The 20,442-nt window shown below is 33.5% G+C and overlaps 2 protein-coding genes across 3 annotated transcripts; one reads left to right on the top strand and one right to left on the bottom strand.

Moving 5' to 3' along the window:
* The first annotated feature begins 2,860 nt into the window (after nucleotides 1–2,860).
* LOC114190854 (ubiquitin carboxyl-terminal hydrolase 9-like) lies at nucleotides 2,861–14,332 on the top strand. 2 transcript variants are annotated; one of them, XM_028079907.2, is made up of 14 exons: nucleotides 2,861–2,974; nucleotides 3,185–3,386; nucleotides 6,927–7,181; nucleotides 7,688–7,832; nucleotides 8,561–8,620; nucleotides 8,727–8,822; nucleotides 9,116–9,502; nucleotides 10,097–10,237; nucleotides 10,715–10,885; nucleotides 11,257–11,514; nucleotides 11,590–11,732; nucleotides 12,680–13,213; nucleotides 13,313–13,583; nucleotides 13,687–14,332. In XM_028079907.2, exons 2-14 carry the CDS (start codon nucleotides 3,232–3,234, stop codon nucleotides 13,831–13,833), a joined length of 2,763 nt encoding a protein of 920 aa, XP_027935708.2. In that variant the 5' UTR covers nucleotides 2,861–2,974; nucleotides 3,185–3,231; the 3' UTR covers nucleotides 13,834–14,332. The 2 variants fall into 2 exon arrangements, with proteins under 2 accessions (XP_027935708.2, XP_027935707.2); XM_028079906.2 differs by having other exon boundaries at nucleotides 2,870–3,073.
* A 1,312-nt stretch (nucleotides 14,333–15,644) lies between these two features.
* LOC114189560 (Glycosyl hydrolase superfamily protein) lies at nucleotides 15,645–19,203 on the bottom strand. The gene is made up of 4 exons (XM_028078158.2): nucleotides 18,953–19,203; nucleotides 17,752–18,860; nucleotides 16,679–16,828; nucleotides 15,645–15,866 (listed from the first exon to the last, which is right to left on the bottom strand). Exons 1-3 carry the CDS (start codon nucleotides 19,002–19,004, stop codon nucleotides 16,763–16,765), a joined length of 1,227 nt encoding a protein of 408 aa, XP_027933959.1. The 5' UTR covers nucleotides 19,005–19,203; the 3' UTR covers nucleotides 15,645–15,866; nucleotides 16,679–16,762.
* Nucleotides 19,204–20,442: the final 1,239 nt, after the last annotated feature.

Here is a 20,442-nt window from a genome sequence, read left to right as displayed (position 1 = left end):
TCAGGAACAAAAAGAGTGTTATGAATGGTAAGATTGCACAAGACAATGGTACCCGAGAATTTAGCAATAAGAGGATTTTGGTTGGGTAATTGTATATAAATAAAAGAAATAGGTTTGAGATTTTGAAATAAAGATTTAAAATGACAAATATGGTCAATAGCATTACTATCTAAAATCCAAGAAGAAAAGGGAAAAACAAAACTTGTGGGTTTGGTAGTACAATGATGAACAACAATTGTGGGAGAAGAATAATTTTGAGACTGTTGGATCAAGGCGAGAAGAACTTCATACTACTCTCTAGAGAAACCAAGTAACCAATTGAGCTTAAGCTTTGTCATCCTTCCTGACAAGAAGATCGACAATATAGGAGACAATATCAACCATATTAGCACGAGCAAAGGGCTTGGACGAAGGAGGATGGACTTTAGTGTGCAGGTTAAAGCTTATCCTAGTGAGATTTTTTGGACATTTTGTTCCACCTGCTATCGGGTCATTAACAGACCACCAATTTCTAGTTCCACGCACGAGATGTATATATCTCGGCGTGAGGGGTGTGTTGGAAGTCCTACATCGACTAAAGATAAGGTCAATTTTATAATATATAAGTGTGGTGCAAACCTCATCTTACAAGCCGGTTTTGTGAAGTTGAGTTAGGTTTAAAATTCACTTACTCACATGAGAGAAGGAAAGAAAGAAAGAAAAAAACAGTAACTGAGATATAAAAATGGAGAAGAATTGTTTGATGAATTTTGGAAAAAACAAAAGAGAAACATAAATTCATGAAAAACTAAAGAAGAAAACAGAATAAGACAAATGAAGAAAAAAAAATAATAACAAAGGTTACAATTTGGAAAAATGAGAGAAAAAAAATGAAGTGATTCTCATGATTAGCCGATGGAAATATATTATTTATTGTTATTTTCTGTTTATTAATAAAGACATGAACCTAATTTAAAAACAAGCAACAAGGCTGAATACACATGATCTAAAGAAAAGATTAATGAGTTGAAGTTCAAGTGTCTTTAGGGGCTTAAGCTCACTTTCATCATTTTAAATGTAATTATTTTGTCTGTTTTTGTATCTTTAAGATGTCTACCACACTTTCAGTATTTCATAAACTATAGATAATCTGGTAATGAAAAGTTTATAGTGGAAAATAAGTGCCAATAAAAATTTATGTGGAACTTTGACAATTTTGCATAAATTTACTAATAAAAATTATGTATCTATGTTACAATTATCATCATTATAAAATATGGTGTCCATCATTATTAAATATAGTTTCAATATCTTTTCCAAAATTAAATACAATGAGAGTTTCTCCTTATCTGCCAAAAGAAATGTTATTTCTTATTTGACATATTTTGTTTCCGTTATTTTCCTTCTAAGTTTACGTGTTTAGTCCCCCTACCTCTTTTAAACCTTTTGTACTCTTTAATCTTATGGTATTGTGTGGTATGATTTTCCAATTGACATTAAGTAATTACGTGATTACGTGATGATATAACAGTGTTAAAATTTCATCGTTCAAGATAAAATAATAAAAAACTTTTTTTATATTTAAATATTTGAAAATTTAAATATATATGCATAAAAATAATATGACTTTTTTTTATAGAAAATAATATATTTTATTATATTAAATAAATTACAATATTTCAATATATGAAACACTAGGAAGAACATAGGCTCGTGTGCTCACATTTTTACATGTAAGCAAATTAGAAAAATAAGATATAAATAGTTTTTAATAATAAATTGAGGTGTTATGCCATTATTTTTTGAATAAGAAGTTATGCAATTGATTAAAAGATTTTATGATTATGTATTTTTTTAATGATGAGATTGTTTTAATTTAATAAATGACAAAACTGTTTGATTAAAATGTCTAAAATATATTATTTTTTACACAATGACAGTGATATAAATATGGAAAATTATCTTTTGACAAACTTTGTTTTTTTTATAAATTTGACAAAGTTTATATAAATAGAATTAATTAAATATATTAATTTGTTATTTTTTAACCAAAATGAAGTAATAAAATAGTATTTTTTTTACCTAAAAGGTAATTTGTCAATTTTTTTTTTGTCAAACTATATTTTTCTATTAATATATATTTTTTATTTAATTATTCCGATGTTATTGTTTATTATTCAATTGGTATCTTCTATGTATGCAATATATTTATGGTCCTATACATATCCAAAAACAAAAAAAAACATTTAAATTATAAAAACAAATACACCGAATAGATTTATTGTTCAAGATATCATTATGTAATAAATAAATTTTTTAATTATAAAATATTAAACATTACATCAGATGAAAAATATTTAGGCAAGAGATATAAATATATCACACTTTCTTTTTCTTGTAAAATTCTTTCTTATTTATCATATTCATCATTTTTCTACGGTAATGTAATGGGGCTTCTACCCGTGTTATAAGATACACCTAACCTGAAGTATATTTTCTGGTTGTAATGGTTTGGTATATTTTATCCCCAATAGTTACCATATTTTTCTCTTATTTCTTTTTTTTTCTCATTTTTTCACCCCCAAAGAAGATAAAAGTTTACATTTCTTTTATAATTATATTTAATTAATATCACCAATTAAAGATTCATGATTCTATGCTTGTTAATTCAATGTTATTTATTTCAGGTTAATAATGTAAAATAAAAACATGGAACATTATATCGAGAATTAATTAACTTAATTGAACTGTGAGATACCGTCACAGAAAAAAAAACATTATTTATTTACCTAAAAGCAAATCCACAAATCATTTCAGTAAAAGTTTTATTTTTCTTGAAAAAATAAGCATAATTTCAAGATTGGTGAGAATTGAAGGTGGGGAAATATAAGAGAGAGAAGAGGCAGTTGAAAAAAGTTTGTGCAGTGAGTTAGATCGTTTCATTTCATTGAGTTGCACATTACCTTCCGTGTCCTTCCTCTCCCTGCAATCTAGGGTTCGTCGAATATTCTGTATCTTGCCTTAGCCTTTAATCTTTTTCTTTTTTGTTTGATTTCTCCGTCACTGTTCATCTACTTCGATCTGTTCAATTCAGGTACTTGCCGTGTGGCAATCATCTTCTTCTTTTCCTTTTTCACTTGTTATTCTGTTTGATCAATTTTGCGCTGGTTGGAGCTTTAGCACTTACTTAATCCCGACTAATTAGGGCTTTATTGGAGATCTCCGTTGTACGTTGCCTCCAAAGAATTCACCATGACAATCGCCGATGATTCAGTTTTTCCTATGGATAATGTGGCGAGTTGCATACAGCTTCCGCCGGAGGAGGAAAATCGGATCGTATCGGAGTTGATCAAGGAATCGGAACTTAATTTGAAAGAAGGCAACTTATATTACGTCGTTTCTAACAGGTGTTAACCTTATATATTTTATTTTGTTTTAATTTTGACGAATTTATGCTACACTGTGTTGAGCGTGATGGATTCGGATATTATCGATTGAAAAATTATGATTATTGGCGCCTGTTTCGTGTATATAGTCTATTAGTTTATGTCTCTATCATGGAGTGAATGGATCGTGTGTTGTGCTAGTGCCTAAACATGCATATGCTAGAATGTTTGCTCCGATGTATCCTTTGTCTTGTCTTTCCTCTCCCTACAATATTGCCAGGCTAGCTCTTTTAAAAATATTGTTATGTAGTTGCTATTGGACCTGCAAGGGTAGGCCTACTGCACATGAGAGCTGATATAAGTTGCTATTGAGTACATGTTGTTGTCGTACCTTATAAATCCATTAACCCATAATTCTTTGACCTGCCTCTCTGTTTCATCCTTCTGGTGATGTGCATTAAGGGCATACATTCATTAATCCCTAACCGTGTAACAAGTTTATACCATGAGACTTGGTTCATATGGTGGAAGCCCATTTTTCTCTTGGAAAGTTTGCTCAAATTTACTCAAAATCACTTTTAATCATTCCTGCTATTGTTCATTAAGATGCCTGAATCGATTCTCTTCTTCCTTTGGACCACAAATAGCAATAGGCATCATAAGTCCCTCTATCCTCTTTGAATTTCCTCCAACCAAACATTGCAAAGTCGTTTGAGTTACACAACATTCCCCCTGTTTTGTAGCTGTACCCAAGTGTCTCCCATGTTTATTTTTATGGTATGTAACTTCCAACCCACCACCGTTTTCTCATTGAAGTAAACGATGCTATCCCAACACCATATCAATGTCTTCTAGATCAATTAAAAAAGCATGCAACAATACAAACTACCCAACTCCATCACAAGATTGCGACATATAACTCTCGTCTTGGTGCCCCCATCAAGATGCGCATGCTTTTCATATCCTTCTTCTTCCACCTTATTGGCTCCATTATATTTCGTGAGATAAAGTTGTGTTACTGCACTATGCACCAACACACACACACACACACACAAGGCCCATGAATCCTTCCTTCTAGTTTTAACATTTGTGGCTGTTCCCCTTCTGTATGCGATAGGGATTGCAAACTGATGGCACTACACTCCATCATAGTCCTCCTCTTATGACACGTCACCTTTCTTTTGTATGTGGTCTTATCCTCCATCTCATCAAATAATGTAAGCTTTAACTATTTTTCTAGGTATACATGTTGTGGAGTATACACACCACCACACTTAAAACATAGGCTCTTATTCCTTTGGTCTAACAAGTATCCATAGGACCCCTTTAGCTCTTGGGCCACTTGTAGACCTTTCTAACATTTTTTTTATCGGGCCCTGGCCTATCTGTACCTCCTGCTGACCATAAAATTTTACACCCCTATCAGCATTTTGTTGAACTTTGTTAAGGAAAGTCAAATTGGGCCTCATGGTCCAATGTGACCAAACACGAGTCATTTCTCCCCTGCGTATTGTCTAACCTGTCCATTGCCCTTGTAACACTAATGAGGCGTGATCTTGACAATGATCTCAAAGCATGTAAACTTTGCACCCTCTTGATCTCTTCGTTCAATTCATGGAGGAAATGAGCAAAATATTGTTGCTTAAGAATCTTAGGGACTTGAGCAATCAAGAATTCAAAATCCTTAATATATTATTCAACATTGCCAATTTGTCGAAGTGCAGTGAGCTGGTAAGCATTCCCTTTGGCTAAACCACCATATCTATCCAATGAGGCTTGTTTGAATTGCTCCCATGGTCTTCCCTGTTCATCAAGGAATTGGAGAACTGTATGGATTCTCCTTCCATAGATAGTAGAACCAAGTTGACCCAGACCTGATAGTTGGTCTCTTGCACTTGAAAATAAAGTTCTGCCTTGATTATCCACCTTGTTGGATCCTCCCCATTGAACACGGGTAGTTCCACCTTTCTTACCAATTGGCAAAACTTCATCAAGTGTGTCACCTTGTAATTTCTTCAAGTCCCTGCCACTGCTACCCGTTGTCTTCTTTAGTGACTTGGTTCCTTGCTCCAACAATTTTTATTTCTTTGGATTGTGGTTCACCGTTTGCTCTTTGTAAGTTCCTAACAACCTGTCCACATTTTTGGAAAGGAGGTCAAACAACTTAGACTAACTGTTGGTGTTCTCTTTACGCAATTCCTCCATTGTCTTGTGATTCTCTAGTGCTTGAAGCCGCATAGCTTCCATGGAATGTTTCATGCTGGCAGATCTTTTTCTACCATATCTAGTCGTGAGTCCTCTTGTTTTTGCTGGCTCTTAATTTGAATCACCGTCTACAAAACTCTTCTTCTTTTTGCCTTCTTCCTAGGGGGCATCCACTATGGCAGGTTGGACCTCATCCAATGCAGCTCCTCAGCCTTATCTTGTTATTGAATTGTTAATTTTGCCACAGTTTGATTGTGATTCTAGTTTGCCTCTTATTTATTAATAGTGATGTTGTTGACATTTAAATTTTTGCAATTTTTTAATATTTGAAGGAAGGTTCTATGATTGAGATGAATTGGCAGGGTATTTTTAAATTGTGAATTGCAATGAAAAATTACTTCAAATATATCATATACATGATGCATAAGGTTGAAGTAAACAATTTAAGCAAAGTCATTTAAAACAAAACTTTGTGAAGCCCTTTTTATTTGAAGAATGGAAACAAGGCAATTAAATAGCTAAATACAGCACATGCGTGTGTGAGTGACAAGTGAAGGTTGAAAAAAAGAAATGGGTTAGTTTACAAGTGCTCTTTTGAATTAATTTTTCATTTAAAAATTAAAGCTCACATGACTTAATTTTTCTTTTTCATGAAAAATTGGTGAATAAATGAAAACATATGAATTGTTGAATATTGCATCAATCGTATTGATGATACAAAATTACATAGATCCATTTGAGTATCATAAGATACAAAGTCATCTAAGATTTATCTGATGATTCAAATTGGAAGATAGGAAAATTGGATTGGATTGAAAGATTCTGCTAGCTATAATTTTAGCATTTATAATCACCGTGTTGTCTGGGATTGACAACTACCGACCTTCACAATGTACATGATATCTTTCCATGTACTCAATTTATGAATGGCTTGTTCTATTTTAATGTTCATGTTTGTGTATTTTTGTATTGCATTGTAATCCTGCAAAAGTTTCAACAATCAGTTTTCTGCTGTGGTTTTATGAGCTCATTTATTGTGTTTTCTTTTTTTTCAAAGACTTTTTTAATTAAAAATGTCTATTTTTTTAAGATAATTAGATATTTCATTTTTCTTGAGAAAAAACCAAAAGCTGTAGAAAAGTTTCTGCATCTTTGATTTCTCTTATTATGGAGTTTGGCCAATTTTTAAGAGACCTTTTGAGGGATAAGTAATTACTTATCACAGAAAAACTTGATCCGACTTACCCACAATGCTTTTCTTGGATGCTAGAATGAGTAGCTTCGGAAAAAAAGCAATAAAAGAAATATGTAACAGTGTTTTTGTGTAAAGCTTAATTCCTTTTCTGTTGCATGCAGCTGGTTTTCAAGGTGGCAGAGTTATGTTGGGCCTTGTGTTGGTATGCTATCAATTGACAAACAATCTTCTGATGGGCCGCATGCCAACATGACACACACAAAGATTGCCAACAGACCTGGGCCTATTGATAATTCTGATATTATTTCAAAGGGAGACAACTTTGACAGCAGCAGTTTAGATATTTGTCGAATGTTGGAAGAGGGTACAGACTATGTTCTAGTCCCTGAAAAAGTGTGGGAAAGGCTGTTGGGATGGTAATTGTCAAAATAATATTTTTGCTTTTTAATGTGGAGAAAATTTATGATCTAGTGATTTGTAGTTTGAAGGAAGGGCCATCCATATATGCATAAATTATATTAATCCTGTATTCTTTGAAGAGACAGTGATAAAATAATCTCGAATAGATGTGATTAAGCATGCATTGGTTAATTTGTGGACACAGATTTAGTAGCACAAATTGGAAGCAATTTCCTAATAGCTTATATGAACTGGTTTTGGAATATTATGATAAAAGAAGAGCCCAAAACGTGTTTAATTTTAAAATTTCCCCCTTGAATCTTTGTAAGCAATGTTTTTGGTTGAACTCTTAACATGACCAGGTTTAATATTGAAAATTTGAAGCTAACCTATCTACAGATTATGGAAACCTCTTGACATTTGGGGATGGAAAAATGCATGAAATTAATTCGACATGTCATTGGATGCAATAAAGTGCTTGATTTGTGTAATGTGTAAATAGATTCGTCTCACTATTGTCTAGGTACAAAGGTGGACCAGCATTACCGAGGAAGTTAATTTCTCAGGGTATTGAACATAAGCAATACAGTGTTGAGGTTTACCCACTTAGTCTAAAGGTTACTGATGCGAGAGACAACAGCCTGTTGATTGTAAAATTAAGCAAAAAGGTACAGATTGATTTCATTACAATCTCTTTTGTTCTAGTTAGCTTTGTATTAATCCCAATGCTTAATAGGGTGCTAGATTATTTATTTATTTATATGCTCTGTATGTTGGTCTTTGATTATCACTACAAGAACTGATTGTGCTATTTTCTATAAATTTTAATGTTACCATACTGTATTTCGAAGTAGTTGATTTTTATTTTCTGTAATTGTTGTATGATGAATGAAGGTCATTAAATTGAAATTTCACACATGTTTCTCTGTTTTTGTGGAAGAATGCTCATAAAATTTAGTTGAGAATAAAAAGATAATATAAAATTGAGGGCTTGAGAGATCCCTCTTGTGATCTTCTATTTATAATGATAGAAACTGATACAATGGAAGATGAAAGATCAAAAGACTACCCTAGATTCCTAGCTACAACTCATAGAGTGCACTAGACTCCTAGGTACAAGACTAGGTACTAATCATGATTACAGCAGATAAATGATTCCCAATGCTCTACTTATTACTTATTTCAACAAATTTAAAAGTGAATTTAATAGTTGTAAGTGCAAACCATACAATTAAACGATAACAGGTACATGTTTATACTGGTGTCTTGACACATTATGCTTCTAGTCTAGATGGTACTGTATTTGGTTGTATCATGATATAATTTGATGATTGAATGTGAATGAGCCATGATTCTGATTTTTATTTTTTTCTATTCCTGTAATATATTTTTTTAGGCTACCATAGGTGAACTTCATGAGTTGGTGTGCAAAATCAAACACGTAGAACAAAAGAAGGTGCAGTTCCCCTTAATGGTTTTGCTTTTATTTATTTCATTTGTTATAAATATCTTACATTTCTCCTCCTGTCTTTTTCCTTTTTGTTTGTTGTCAATTATTTTAGGCCTGTATCTGGGATTACTTCAATTCGACAAAACATTCACTGCTGACAGTCTCAGAGCAGACATTGGAGGAGGCTAACTTGTTGATGGACCATGATGTGAGTGCCCTTAAGTAATGTAGATCTTTACTGTGTGTTTGGTTTGACGTTTGGAGCCTTGGATTCATGTTTTGGATGTGAAAAATGGAATCTACTGAAAGTAACTTGGGCTTGGATGTGAATCACAAATCCACGTTTCAATTTCACTTGATCCTACGCCAAACCAAGCATACACTTAATTGTAATATGGAATTCTTCTAAATTTATGTTTAGATACAAAGACTCCTAACTTTTTTCTTGGTATTGATTCTTCTATAGAAGCTTGATGCTCCTGATTCATCTCTTGCTCACAGATTCTTCTAGAAGTATTACCTGATGGAGATCAATCTTCTCATTCTGGCATGGATTCAATGGGAAATGAACTAGCTTTGGTACCATTAGAACCTTCAAGGTCATCTGTGTCAATTGCTGGGGGACCCACCATGTCAAATGGTCACTCAACTGGATCTAGTTTTAGTTTGTATCAGGGAACTTCTGTTAGTTCGTCATTGACCAATATGGATGATAAACATGATATCTATAAAGGTGAAAGGGGTGGTTTGGCAGGACTGCAGAACTTGGGGAACACCTGCTTCATGAATAGTGCTATTCAATGTTTAGTCCACACTCCACCGCTTGTTGAATATTTCTTACAGGATTACAGTGATGAAATCAACATGGAAAATCCATTAGGAATGCATGTACGCAACCATTTTAATTTGTTTATATGTTTTTTTTTCCTAGTGTTCTACAGTTATAAAAATAGGGCTTAAATATATTTTTAGTCCTTATAAAATAAGTGAATTTTAATTTTGTTCTTCATGAAAAGTTTCTTATTTTTCTAAAATTTGAAAACTATATTGTTAGTTCTTACAAAATGAAAGAGTTTTTTTTAATATAGTCCTGTAAAACATTTTTCTTTGATTTTCATCTTTTCAAAATTTGATAAAAATCATTATTTTAGGGATCATAAATATTTTTACAAATGTCATATGCTGTCATTGTGTTACATGCACCATTGAGTGATACCTAGGATGCTTATTTGTCATTTAGTTCAACACATAAGCAGTTAATGAGTGTAATATAGTACTAGGTATGGTTCATAAATAATTATTTCAATTTTAAAGGGACTAAAACAAAATTTTTTCTAGGGACCAAAATTGAAACTCGTTCATTTTACTGGAACTAAAAACATGTTTTAAGTCTAAAAATAATGTATCATTGGTGACTTTGCTTTGAAGGCACTTTCAACATTTAAATTAATTCTGCAATTGTTACATGTGTCTGGTATGCAGGGTGAGTTAGCACTTGCATTTGGTGACTTGTTGAGAAAACTTTGGTCTTCAGGGCGAAATGCCATTCCACCCCGTGCATTCAAGAGCAAATTGGCCCGATTTGCTCCACAATTCAGTGGTTACAACCAGCATGATTCTCAGGTTAGTTTATGCAAATTGTCTAAGTTCCTTATTTTTGTGATTACTGTCAGGTATAAACTCAAGGGCTGTTATTACTTAATACTGGAATGCTGTCTCCTTATGCAACATTCAGACAACTTTAGGCATTCTTCCACCAACCTTTCTGTAACATGAAATCCCTTCTGTCAACCATTCACTGTTTCCATGGGTAAATGCAACATCTTTGGTCATCTGTTTCAGGCGCAGTTGAGAGTTGGGATGAGAGTAACTGAGTTAATTTTTTGTTTTCTTATCATCTTTTTCTTTTGTATAACGTGCATTGGCAGAATCCTACCGAAGAATCTGGTTTAGCTTTAAAGTTGCACATAAGAAAATTTGATGATTGCTTGAATTTCGTTCAGTGAAAGCTTTTAGTTATTTTAAATTGTTCACAAAAATTGAACTTCAGCCTTTTAATGGTTGTTGTATGTTCTCTGATTATTGGATTTCTTTCTTTAGGAATTGCTTGCCTTTTTATTGGATGGTCTGCATGAAGATTTGAATCGTGTGAAACAAAAGCCTTACATTGAAATGAAGGATTCGGACGGTAGGCCAGATGAGGAGGTTGCTTCAGAGTGTTGGAGAAATCATATGGCTCGGAATGATTCATTGATCGTTGATGTATGCCAGGTGAGTTTATGTCCATGTTTTTTCATAGGCACTTACTGCATTGTAATTGATCCTCCACTAGTCGTCTCTTTTCTTAGTTAACTGTTTAAATTTCTGCCCTGTTTTCACTTTTCTTCCCTCCCCTGTTTTGGCACAAGAAGTGAAGAGAAGTAATCATGAATTACTTACTATATTTATATATGTTTTACTCTATTCAATTTTTGTTTATAATTGGTTTTGTTCTCAATTTTTTTCCCCTTCTCAATAAGCCTTCTCTACTTTCAATCAATTTTAACTGAATATTCTATAGAAGCTTGACAATATGGAGTCTCAACTTTAATTTCATTGTACTAAGCGTGGCATTTTTTATTTTTCTACAATAAAATGCTCAGGGTCAATACAAGTCAACGTTGGTTTGTCCAGTATGTGAAAAAATTTCAATCACTTTCGATCCATTCATGTACTTATCATTGCCACTACCTTCCACTGTCAGTCGCACAATGGTAGTAACTGTCTTCTATTGTGATGGGAGTGGTCTTCCAATGCCATACACCGTGACAGTTCTGAAACATGGTTCCTGTAGAGATCTTTGCCAAGCATTAGGCACTTCATGTTGCTTGAAGAGTGATGAAATGCTTTTGCTTGCAGAAGTAAGTGCTTCTCATAAAAAGTTGCTTTTTGTTGGCTTTGATTTCAGTGATTGATGGTTTATGTCTATCTCTTAGGTTTATGATCATAGGATTTATCGATATCTAGATCCGGTGGAATCCTTGAATTCAATAAAGGATGATGAACACATCGTGGCGTATCGAATTAAAAGGGGAGCTAGCGAAACAAAACTTGAAGTAATACACCGATGGGTGGATAAGTAAGTTTACCTCTTTTGGTGCCTCTGTCCATTTCTTTTCTGCACCTCTCCCTCACTCTCCTATAATATTTTCTGCACCTCTCCCTCACTCCTATAATATTTTCTGCTTGTCTCTGTATCCCCCTCCCCTTTTCTGCACATCTGTACTCTCTTTCCTCCACACCTCTCTTTCTACTTCCCTCCTCCCTCTCCGTTTCTCCTTTACAGGTTTTTAAAAATAAATATTTAAAAATGAAATTTTATATATGGTGGGAATTATATAACTTTATCCAGACAAAGAATAAAATACAAGGAATTTGAATTATTTTATTCAAACAAAATGTATTTAAATTTAAAAGTCTTTAATTGAAGCAACTATACATCCATTCATTTCAAATTTGATAGAATTTTTGCAATCATCTTTCCAGACATTTCCTAACTTTTTGGTCAATATATTCTTAGGATTCCCTGTGACTGAAAGTAATATTGTTGGTAGTTCGTTCTGTTGCAATTTTGGAAAAAAATTGCAAAAAAATTGCGTAAATAGATTTTTTCCCCTTGGAAGTAATTGATTGGTTACACCACAGTTTTCATTATCTGTTGATCTCTTCCAGAGATGGAAATGAGTAATCCATAGATTTTTAATGGTGATTAAAAAGACTGTCTCTGGATGCATTCATTTCCTATAAATTCTGTGTTTTTTTTTTTTTTTTTTCTATTTTGTCCATTATTGGGCGATTTAAGTACTATGGAGTCTTGCAGGTACCATTCAAATTGGTAACTATTACTCAGGAGTTACCACTATCTTATAGGAGTTAGGATGGTATAAATAACCATTTGTGGCTTAGCGTAGGCAATCTACCATAGCATGATTTCTCAATTGCTTATAGACAAATATGAATAATATTTCAATTTCTTTATTACTGTTTGATTTGATTTTTTTAATTACCTTGATGTTCATTGAACAGTATGAAGGGTGGAGAAGGGAAGCCCTTCGGAACCCCCTTGGTTACTTATTTGGCGGAAGATCCTCAATTTGGAGCCAACATTGAGGCTTCTGTACTTCAATTGTTGGCACCTTTAAGAAAAGCATATTCTTCAACCAAGTCTCATGATGGTAAGGAAAATGGTTTCGTCTCAGCTGGCAGTGATGAGCAACCGATCATCTCTGATACTCACAGCGAATCGCAGAGTCTAACAATTGGAAGCAAAGAACAAGCGGGAACATCATGCGGGGAGTCGTCTTTCCAACTTGTTTTAACAACCGAAAGTTCTGAACCCATTGGGAAGGCTTCTTTTACAAAGCCCAGCAAACTTATAAGAGTTTTTCTTGATTGGACTGAGAGAGAAAATGAATTGTATGATTCTAACTATCTGAAGGATCTCCCGGAAGTTCACAAAACTGGATTCACTTCGAAGAAAACCAAGCAAGAAGCTATTTCTTTGTTTTCTTGCTTGGAGGCATTCTTGACGGAAGAACCTCTGGGACCAGATGACATGTGGTAAGATTTGGTTTTGTGTTTTTGAAATGAATTCATACTATACTACCGTGAGCTTTGCTTTGAGGGACATTGCCGCTTTAATTTTTTTCCCTTAATTAGGTACTGCCCTAGATGCAAGGAACACAGGCAAGCTACAAAGAAGCTTGACTTGTGGAAGCTACCCGAGATTCTTGTTTTTCACTTAAAACGATTTTCCTACAGTAGATACCTGAAAAACAAACTTGACACTTTCGTGAATTTTCCCATTCACAATCTTGATTTAACCAAGTATGTGAAAAGCAAAGATGGACAGTCGTATGTGTATGAGCTTTATGCAATCAGTAACCATTATGGTGGTCTAGGTGGTGGGCATTACACTGCTTATTGCAAGGTATGTTAATAACAGCACCTGCTAAATTTGTGAATTCATTCTGCTGACGTTTGAGACGTTTCCTTTAAATCCATTGTTCAATTGTTCTTCCAATTTTTAACAGTTGATCGAAGACAATAAATGGTGTCATTTCGATGATAGTCATGTCACTCCTGTTACTGAAGCCGAAATTAAATCCTCTGCTGTATACGTGTTATTCTATCGGAGAGTTAGAACTAAAGGCGAGATGGATGGAGAGACATCAGTGTAGACCATGATGGGCCATTTTGTTGGTTGATGCCTGGCTTGTATGCTTGTAGCAGTTAGCACGAAACGGAGATCATGTCCTCAATAGTTACTTTACTTAGCAGTGCAAAACTGGTAGGTGAAATGTTACCGTGGCATAACAGCTAGCTATTGAACAACAATGTTTTAGATGAGACAGAACATTTGATATCATTGGTAGTATCAGTGCAAATCACTACATGAATGATATCATTTTTTGATAGGGAAATTTTGGCAGCCTACGATCTATTTGTTATTTCATTTCATCGGAGGTTAAAAAAGATGATCATATTGAATTCATCATAATTGCTGTTTGACTGTTGTATTGTATGCATTCGCACCGTGTGCCTTGGGCGGCGCACGTGTTTGTGAAAGAAATCAACGGTGCCCTCTTTCCCTCGTGTTTGTGAAAGGATTCTAGTACCCAGTGTCACGTGGAAGAGATGAACAACACCTCATTATATTTATTTATTTATTTATTAATAGTCGCTTGCCTCCATTCTCATTTATTGCTTTTGTATGTTTCTCCAAAACAAAAGTCTGTTTCTACGCCGCTCCTCTAGGCAACATGAAGTCCCGTTTCTGCAACCAGTACTAGATTTTAGTTGGAAAAGGAGTTTGTGACAAACCATTTTTAATAAACAGCCTCCACTGATAATTTTAAACTGAGGAATGGAATGGTAAATTTAATTTTTCTTATATTTTACTTATTTTATAAATGTTAAAAACTATTTAATGTAAAATATGTTTTATCTTGTTTCATTTTGTTCTTGTATTGATAAAAGTATTTCCTTGGGCCCTTGGTTAATGAAGTGAAGAAAAGTAATTAGAGATTACAGACTTTTTAACTTGTATTTATTTTGTTTCAAAAATAGGTGAGAGCGGATTACCTCGCCTAAGACTTGTCTGTTAGTTTGTCTATCTTGACATGTATGAAGTATAAATAAATGATTTATTGTAAGTATACCAGTTATAAAGATAAATCTGATAATACTTTAAATAAATAAGGAATTATACACGATAGCACCTGTTTTTACGCTAATATATATATATATATATATATATATATATATATATATATATATATATATATATATATATATATATATATAATATATACATGTATATATATATATATATATATATATATATATATATATATATATATATATATATATATATATATATATATACATATATATATATATATATATATATATATATATATACCAGCATGTAAAATCTAGATTCATATTTATTTTTCCATCTTAGTGCTAGGTTAGTAACCCTGTATGACACCTTTTGAGGGTTGCCTCACTCCAACTTTAGGGTTTCGTAACTCTTATGAACGTTTACCTCACTCCAACCTTAGGGTTTGTGACTATTACGAAGGTTAATAAATAGGATAATTGTGGTTTATTTGAGCTAATTTAGAAAGATTTGTGAGAATAGTTTATGCCGTGTTTTTAAGTATTTTTATGTACAAAATAAGTTCTGAAAATATTCATAATAATCTGGTCTGTTCTTTTACTCTTCACAATAAATATTTTAAAAGAATATTAAAAATAAATAATAATACATACAATTATAACAAATGGACTTATCTTACGCTTTACTTTCTTTTTTCCAATCAAACAATCTCTTTTTTGATTTGTTTGTTACTTTTTTTTCGTTCTCTTTATTTATTTATTTTTCAATGAAGTAGAGCATAATCACCTTCTTATTCAAGGAATTGAAATAATTGTACCAAAATAAAAATTTTGCATAAGAGTGGGAGAGGAGGAGGTGGATGAGTAATAGAGTTGAATACACTACAAAACATATTTATTATGAAAGAATGTCCGATAAAAATACCAATCAAATTGCATGTATTCCTACTTTAATGTAATAATAAATATATAAAATAATTATAAATAATAATAAAAATAAATTAGTCCCCGGGGGTGGGGAGTGACAAGAAAAGGTTCCTGAAGTCCACAGCTAACTTTCCTTCCTTCCTAAACATCTCATCTCTACTCCCTGCAAAATTGAAACAGACACAACAAAAGGTTAACTTTCTTTATTTATGCTGCCAACAAAAAAGTGCCTAATGCTGATCATACTCATGCTGTCTGTTTCCTAACTACTACCTTTTTCACACGTCTATTCTTTCCCTCATAACGCTCCCAATAATACTTATGTTGCCAACAAATTAATACTTAACCCTCCTAATCCAATCTTAATCATCATTACGCTCACCACCTACTTATAATACTATACTCTCACAAACTTACAAAAATTGTCTTACAACATTATGTCTCTATAGTAAAAAAGTACACCATTCTCATATTGCATAATTTTATAATTACAACATTTCTTTAAATGTTTTTCCAAGTTTCTCAAATGATTGTATTTATGTGTTTACCTTTGTATACCACAGTATTTTTAAAGAATTTTCGCAAATAGTCTGTATTGTAAAAGATATAGATATCTGACTATTGTGAAGTAAAATTGTTTTTTTTTTCCTCTAAATTAAACTAAAGTTTATATCAGGTAGAAAATTTATACTAAAATTTCCATAAACAGATAATTCAAGATGAAAAAAAAAATAAAAAACAAGTTACTTCATTTTTAAGGAAAGTGAATTTTATTTAAAATAAAATTTACTCCCACCAAAAGGTACAGTACTGCATCCAAAAATAACACAATTTCAAAATTTGAATGGACATAATGGTCTTTATCTCTTTATAAGGAGTGCGACAATAATTCCAACAGTAAGGGACAAGTAAAGTGAAAAATAAAAAATAAAAAAAATGTATTAATAATAAGTAAGCTTGTGTTGTGGGGTTTACCTTTACTCCCTTCTCACTCTGCCTGTGCTCTTCTCCCCCTTCGCCATGACCCCCTCTCTTTCTTTGGATTCTGCTTAATTATCCTTAAAACTTCAAAATCAGCAGCGTCACCAAAAACCATAACCAAGCTCCAACTAGACAACATCTCTCCTGTCCCAAACCCAACCAAACATCCACGTTATTACAGTACTAACGGGTATATTGTCAGTAAAAACTAACTAGTTAGTTGAAAAGTTCAAAAATAAAGAACCCTCATTAACAATTATTAAAATATTCTCAAAAGTGGGCATATAAAGAAAAAAAAGAAAACCACGCAAACTTGGAACTTCATCTAAAAATGTATACACCTGAACCCAGTTATGGATTTATAAACATCAAGGACATAACTTCAGAATAATTATTCTTCTACTTTCCAATCACAAATCAAACATACGATAAGTTTGAATTAAAAAATACGATAAACTAACTGCTTAATTTTTATTTTTATAGAATTTAATTATTGCATAAATTACTTTTTATTCATTATCGATATAAAACTTTTTCCACTCCCTATTATCTCATAAATGTTGGGTAGAAAATTTAACTTGTATATATTTTCAACGAGTAAAAAATAGATATCACGATCACATTCAGGAAAAAAGAAAATTCTGGTCTGCGCGAAATCGACAGTTTCATTGATAATCCCGAAAATACTTTCTGTCTCACCAAAACTAGAGTTAGGTTACATAATTTTTAGTTTAACTAATCATTTGATTTAATACATTAATTAACCTTTTATTTTTATTTCTGCATTTTTAATTTATTTTTATACATACAATTTTGCATTTTATTTTTTATGTAATATATTTTCATTCTCATAAAACTGAGTAGACCGAAACATAAAAACAAAACCTGTTGGAATAAAAACTAAAACGTACGAAAACTAAAATAAAAAATTGCCACCTATAAGAAGCAAATTATTGATTAAAATAAATTTAAATAAGGAATCAAATTGGCAACCTATTACGAAACTTTTAGCTTAATAGCAACAGTTGTAATAAGCAGAAAGTAGTAGTGGAATTAGTGTAACTAACCAGAGAGGAAGCAGAGGAAATGGACAAATATCCGGTGGAGGAGGTGGGTGGCCGCGGCGGCGTGCCAGCACCGGTACTGTTACTGACGGCGTCGTTAGGAGCAGAAGCCAGAGAGAAGCCGAGGGGGTAGGCAGGGGTCCCATCGGGCTTAAAAAGCCCATAGTTGCGTTCGGAAGTTGGGCCGGGCTTCATGTTCTCATTAAACAGAGCGAAAACGTAAATGTTCAAATCGGAGTTGGGCCTGGACGGTGTGCCCTTCTTGCTGCTACTCATAGCCATCTTAATGAGATTCCCATTATACTTCTTTGCGTTCTCGAGGTTCGCACCGGCTTCGTCTTCATCCCCCTTCGAAGGCCAACCGGTTTCCGAAATGTGAACCGGCAACTTCCCGTAGCCTAAAGAGTCCAACGCGGAATACACCGCGTCGATCTGCGCGAACAGCATGTTATCGTAGTGGAGGTTACTGGAGGGGTCCACCATCCCTTGGTTGGGTTGGAAGAGGACGAAGTCCAAGGGAACCTGTTTCGGGTTGGCCTTGTAGGCGAAGTAAGGGTAGGCGTTGATGAGGAAGGGAGATCCGGTTTTCGCTTGGAAGCTCAGGATGGGAGCTAGGCACGGAGCCAGGTCCGAACGGAATGCTCCGGCCGAAGGGGGATACGAGGTTTGGAGCACGGCAAGGGAGTGCGTGGTGGTGACGGTTATTTGTTTGTCGAGGGCGAGGTTGACGAGCGCGGTGTGCACGCTCTGCATGGCTGGGAGGAGGTTGGAGGTGAGGGAAGTGTCGTTGAAGGTGAGAACCTCGTTCCCGACGAAGATTGAGGTGATTTTAGTGGCTGGGAGGTAGGGTTGTAGGTTGCTTTTGATCCATGCCTGCGCCTTGCTTGGATCTTTCATTCTGGACAAGTACTCGTTGCCCAGACCCACCATTACTTCTACTCCGGTGTTGGCGAAGGCTTTGAGAACCCTCGGATCTGCGTCGTAGAGCTTCACTTTGGTTGCTCCCACGCATTTCACCAACGCCACCGCGTCGTCCGGTGAGGGAAGATTGTTGGCGATTTGACCGTAGTTTATCCCAATCGACACGACGGTGGTTGCAGGAAGTGCTACGGCTACATTACAACAGCATTGTGAATTTCCATTCCGATGAAAAAGTAAAAAGGAAAATTAATGGTTGAGAAATTTGGTTAGTTGATTAACTTACTGGTAATGAGGAAGATGAAGAAGAAGCGAGGGAATGCAGAATGGTCGTCCATGGATGTTTGAATAAATTAGGAATGTGAAGAGAATGAGTGTTTTGGTGTGAGTGAGGAGGGTTGAATAGATCGGGGAAGAAGACAGAGAGAGAGTGTGAGCGAAGAGGTGGTAGATATTTTAATTTAGTAAGAAAATGGAAATAAAAAAAATAAAAATGATGACAGATAAAGGAAAAAGATTCCCTGGAAAAGTATGGGAAGGGAGACACGCGGAAAGAACAACAAATTCGCTTATTTAGAAAGAAGAGGAACACGATGCTTTCTCATGGAACCCTCCTCTTCACCTATGTATATGCTTCCTTCTTCATACTCAACACAAAACTTATTATTATTATTTTATTATTATTATTATTATTATTATTATTAATATTATTATTATTGTTGTTGTTGATAGTAGTATAAAGAAAAAAAGACAAAACAAGGTCAAGAAGAAAACTACCTGGATGGACATTTCAATCTGTTAATTTATTGGCCATTAATTATGCATATTTAAATTCAACCAATTGGTTCGGTTATAAAAGTAACATTGAATGGATTAAGTTTATTTGTCATTCAATTCCAAATTTACCAGGTTCATTCCGTCTACGCACTTTAGAAATATCAAGACTGTTTTTTATGAGTGTTTTATTTTTTAAGAGGAAAGAGTATAAAATAAAATTGGATGGATTAATTAAAATATTTTGTGATTCAATTTGATGGTTCGGAACCGCGTGATGGGAGATAAATGGTGATATTTTTTATTAAAAAAATTGGATTTAAAGGGTAGAAATTAATCTCAGTAACAAGCATAAAACCAATAAATTATCACCAGCTAACTAATTAAATTAAAGGTTTAATTATACCTTTGATTTCCATTTTGGAGTCAAAATCTCGTACTCAAATTTTTAAAAGTCTCAAAATGGTCCATTTCTTTGTTAAAACGTCTCACGTTTGCCCTTTCCGTTAAGTCAAGGTTGACGCCATTAGAGGGAGTGTCACGTGTCAGTTCCTCAATTTTTTAAATTTTTTTATTATTTTTTTTTGATTTTTTTTTTGAATTTTTGAATTTTTTAAAAAAATCAAAAAATTGCCACGTGTCAAGCTGTCATCGTGCCACGTGGCAGTGACAGAGTAACGTGGCAGTGACAGTGACACGTGTCAGTATTATGCCAGGTGTCATTTCCTTAGTCTCAATTTGGTCTCTTTATTTTAATTTGTCTCAATTTAGTCCCAATTTTTATAAAAAATTAACAATTTTGTCCTTCTCCAAATTGAAATCAAATTTAATTTTATATAAATGTTATACTAATATTTTTATTAAATTTGATATCTTTATTCAAATTGATATTGTTATTATATATTTTTAACATAACTAAGTTTATTTAAAATTATGTTTCACATTCAACTTTACTTAAAATTGTTTTCAAATTTTAAATTTATATGTGTTTTATTTTTACAT

Source organism: Vigna unguiculata, chromosome 7 (assembly GCF_037176805.1).
Source record: "Vigna unguiculata cultivar grain cowpea cultivar isolate G323 ecotype 2 chromosome 7, ASM3717680v1, whole genome shotgun sequence".
Classification (NCBI taxonomy): Eukaryota; Viridiplantae; Streptophyta; class Magnoliopsida; order Fabales; family Fabaceae; genus Vigna; species Vigna unguiculata.
The sequence above is the reverse complement of the archived record's forward strand: the minus strand, read 5'-3'. Positions and strand labels throughout refer to the sequence as shown.

What these genes read in the sequence shown, in the direction of transcription:
- LOC114190854 (XM_028079907.2), top strand. Translation starts at nt 3,232, where the DNA reads ATGACAATCGCCGATGATTCAGTTTTTCCTATGGATAATGTGGCGAGT. An exon ending in TATTACGTCGTTTCTAACAG is followed by an intron (nt 3,387 to 6,926) that starts GTGTTAACCTTA and finishes TGTTGCATGCAG; the next exon opens with CTGGTTTTCAAGGTGGCAGA. An exon ending in ATACACCGATGGGTGGATAA is followed by an intron (nt 11,733 to 12,679) that starts GTAAGTTTACCT and finishes TTCATTGAACAG; the next exon opens with TATGAAGGGTGGAGAAGGGA.
- LOC114189560 (XM_028078158.2), bottom strand. Translation starts at nt 19,004, where the DNA reads ATGGACGACCATTCTGCATTCCCTCGCTTCTTCTTCATCTTCCTCATT. An exon ending in CTTCATCTTCCTCATTACCA is followed by an intron (nt 18,861 to 18,952) that starts GTAAGTTAATCA and finishes GTTGTAATGTAG; the next exon opens with CCGTAGCACTTCCTGCAACC. An exon ending in TTTCCTCTGCTTCCTCTCTG is followed by an intron (nt 16,829 to 17,751) that starts GTTAGTTACACT and finishes GGTTTGGGACAG; the next exon opens with GAGAGATGTTGTCTAGTTGG.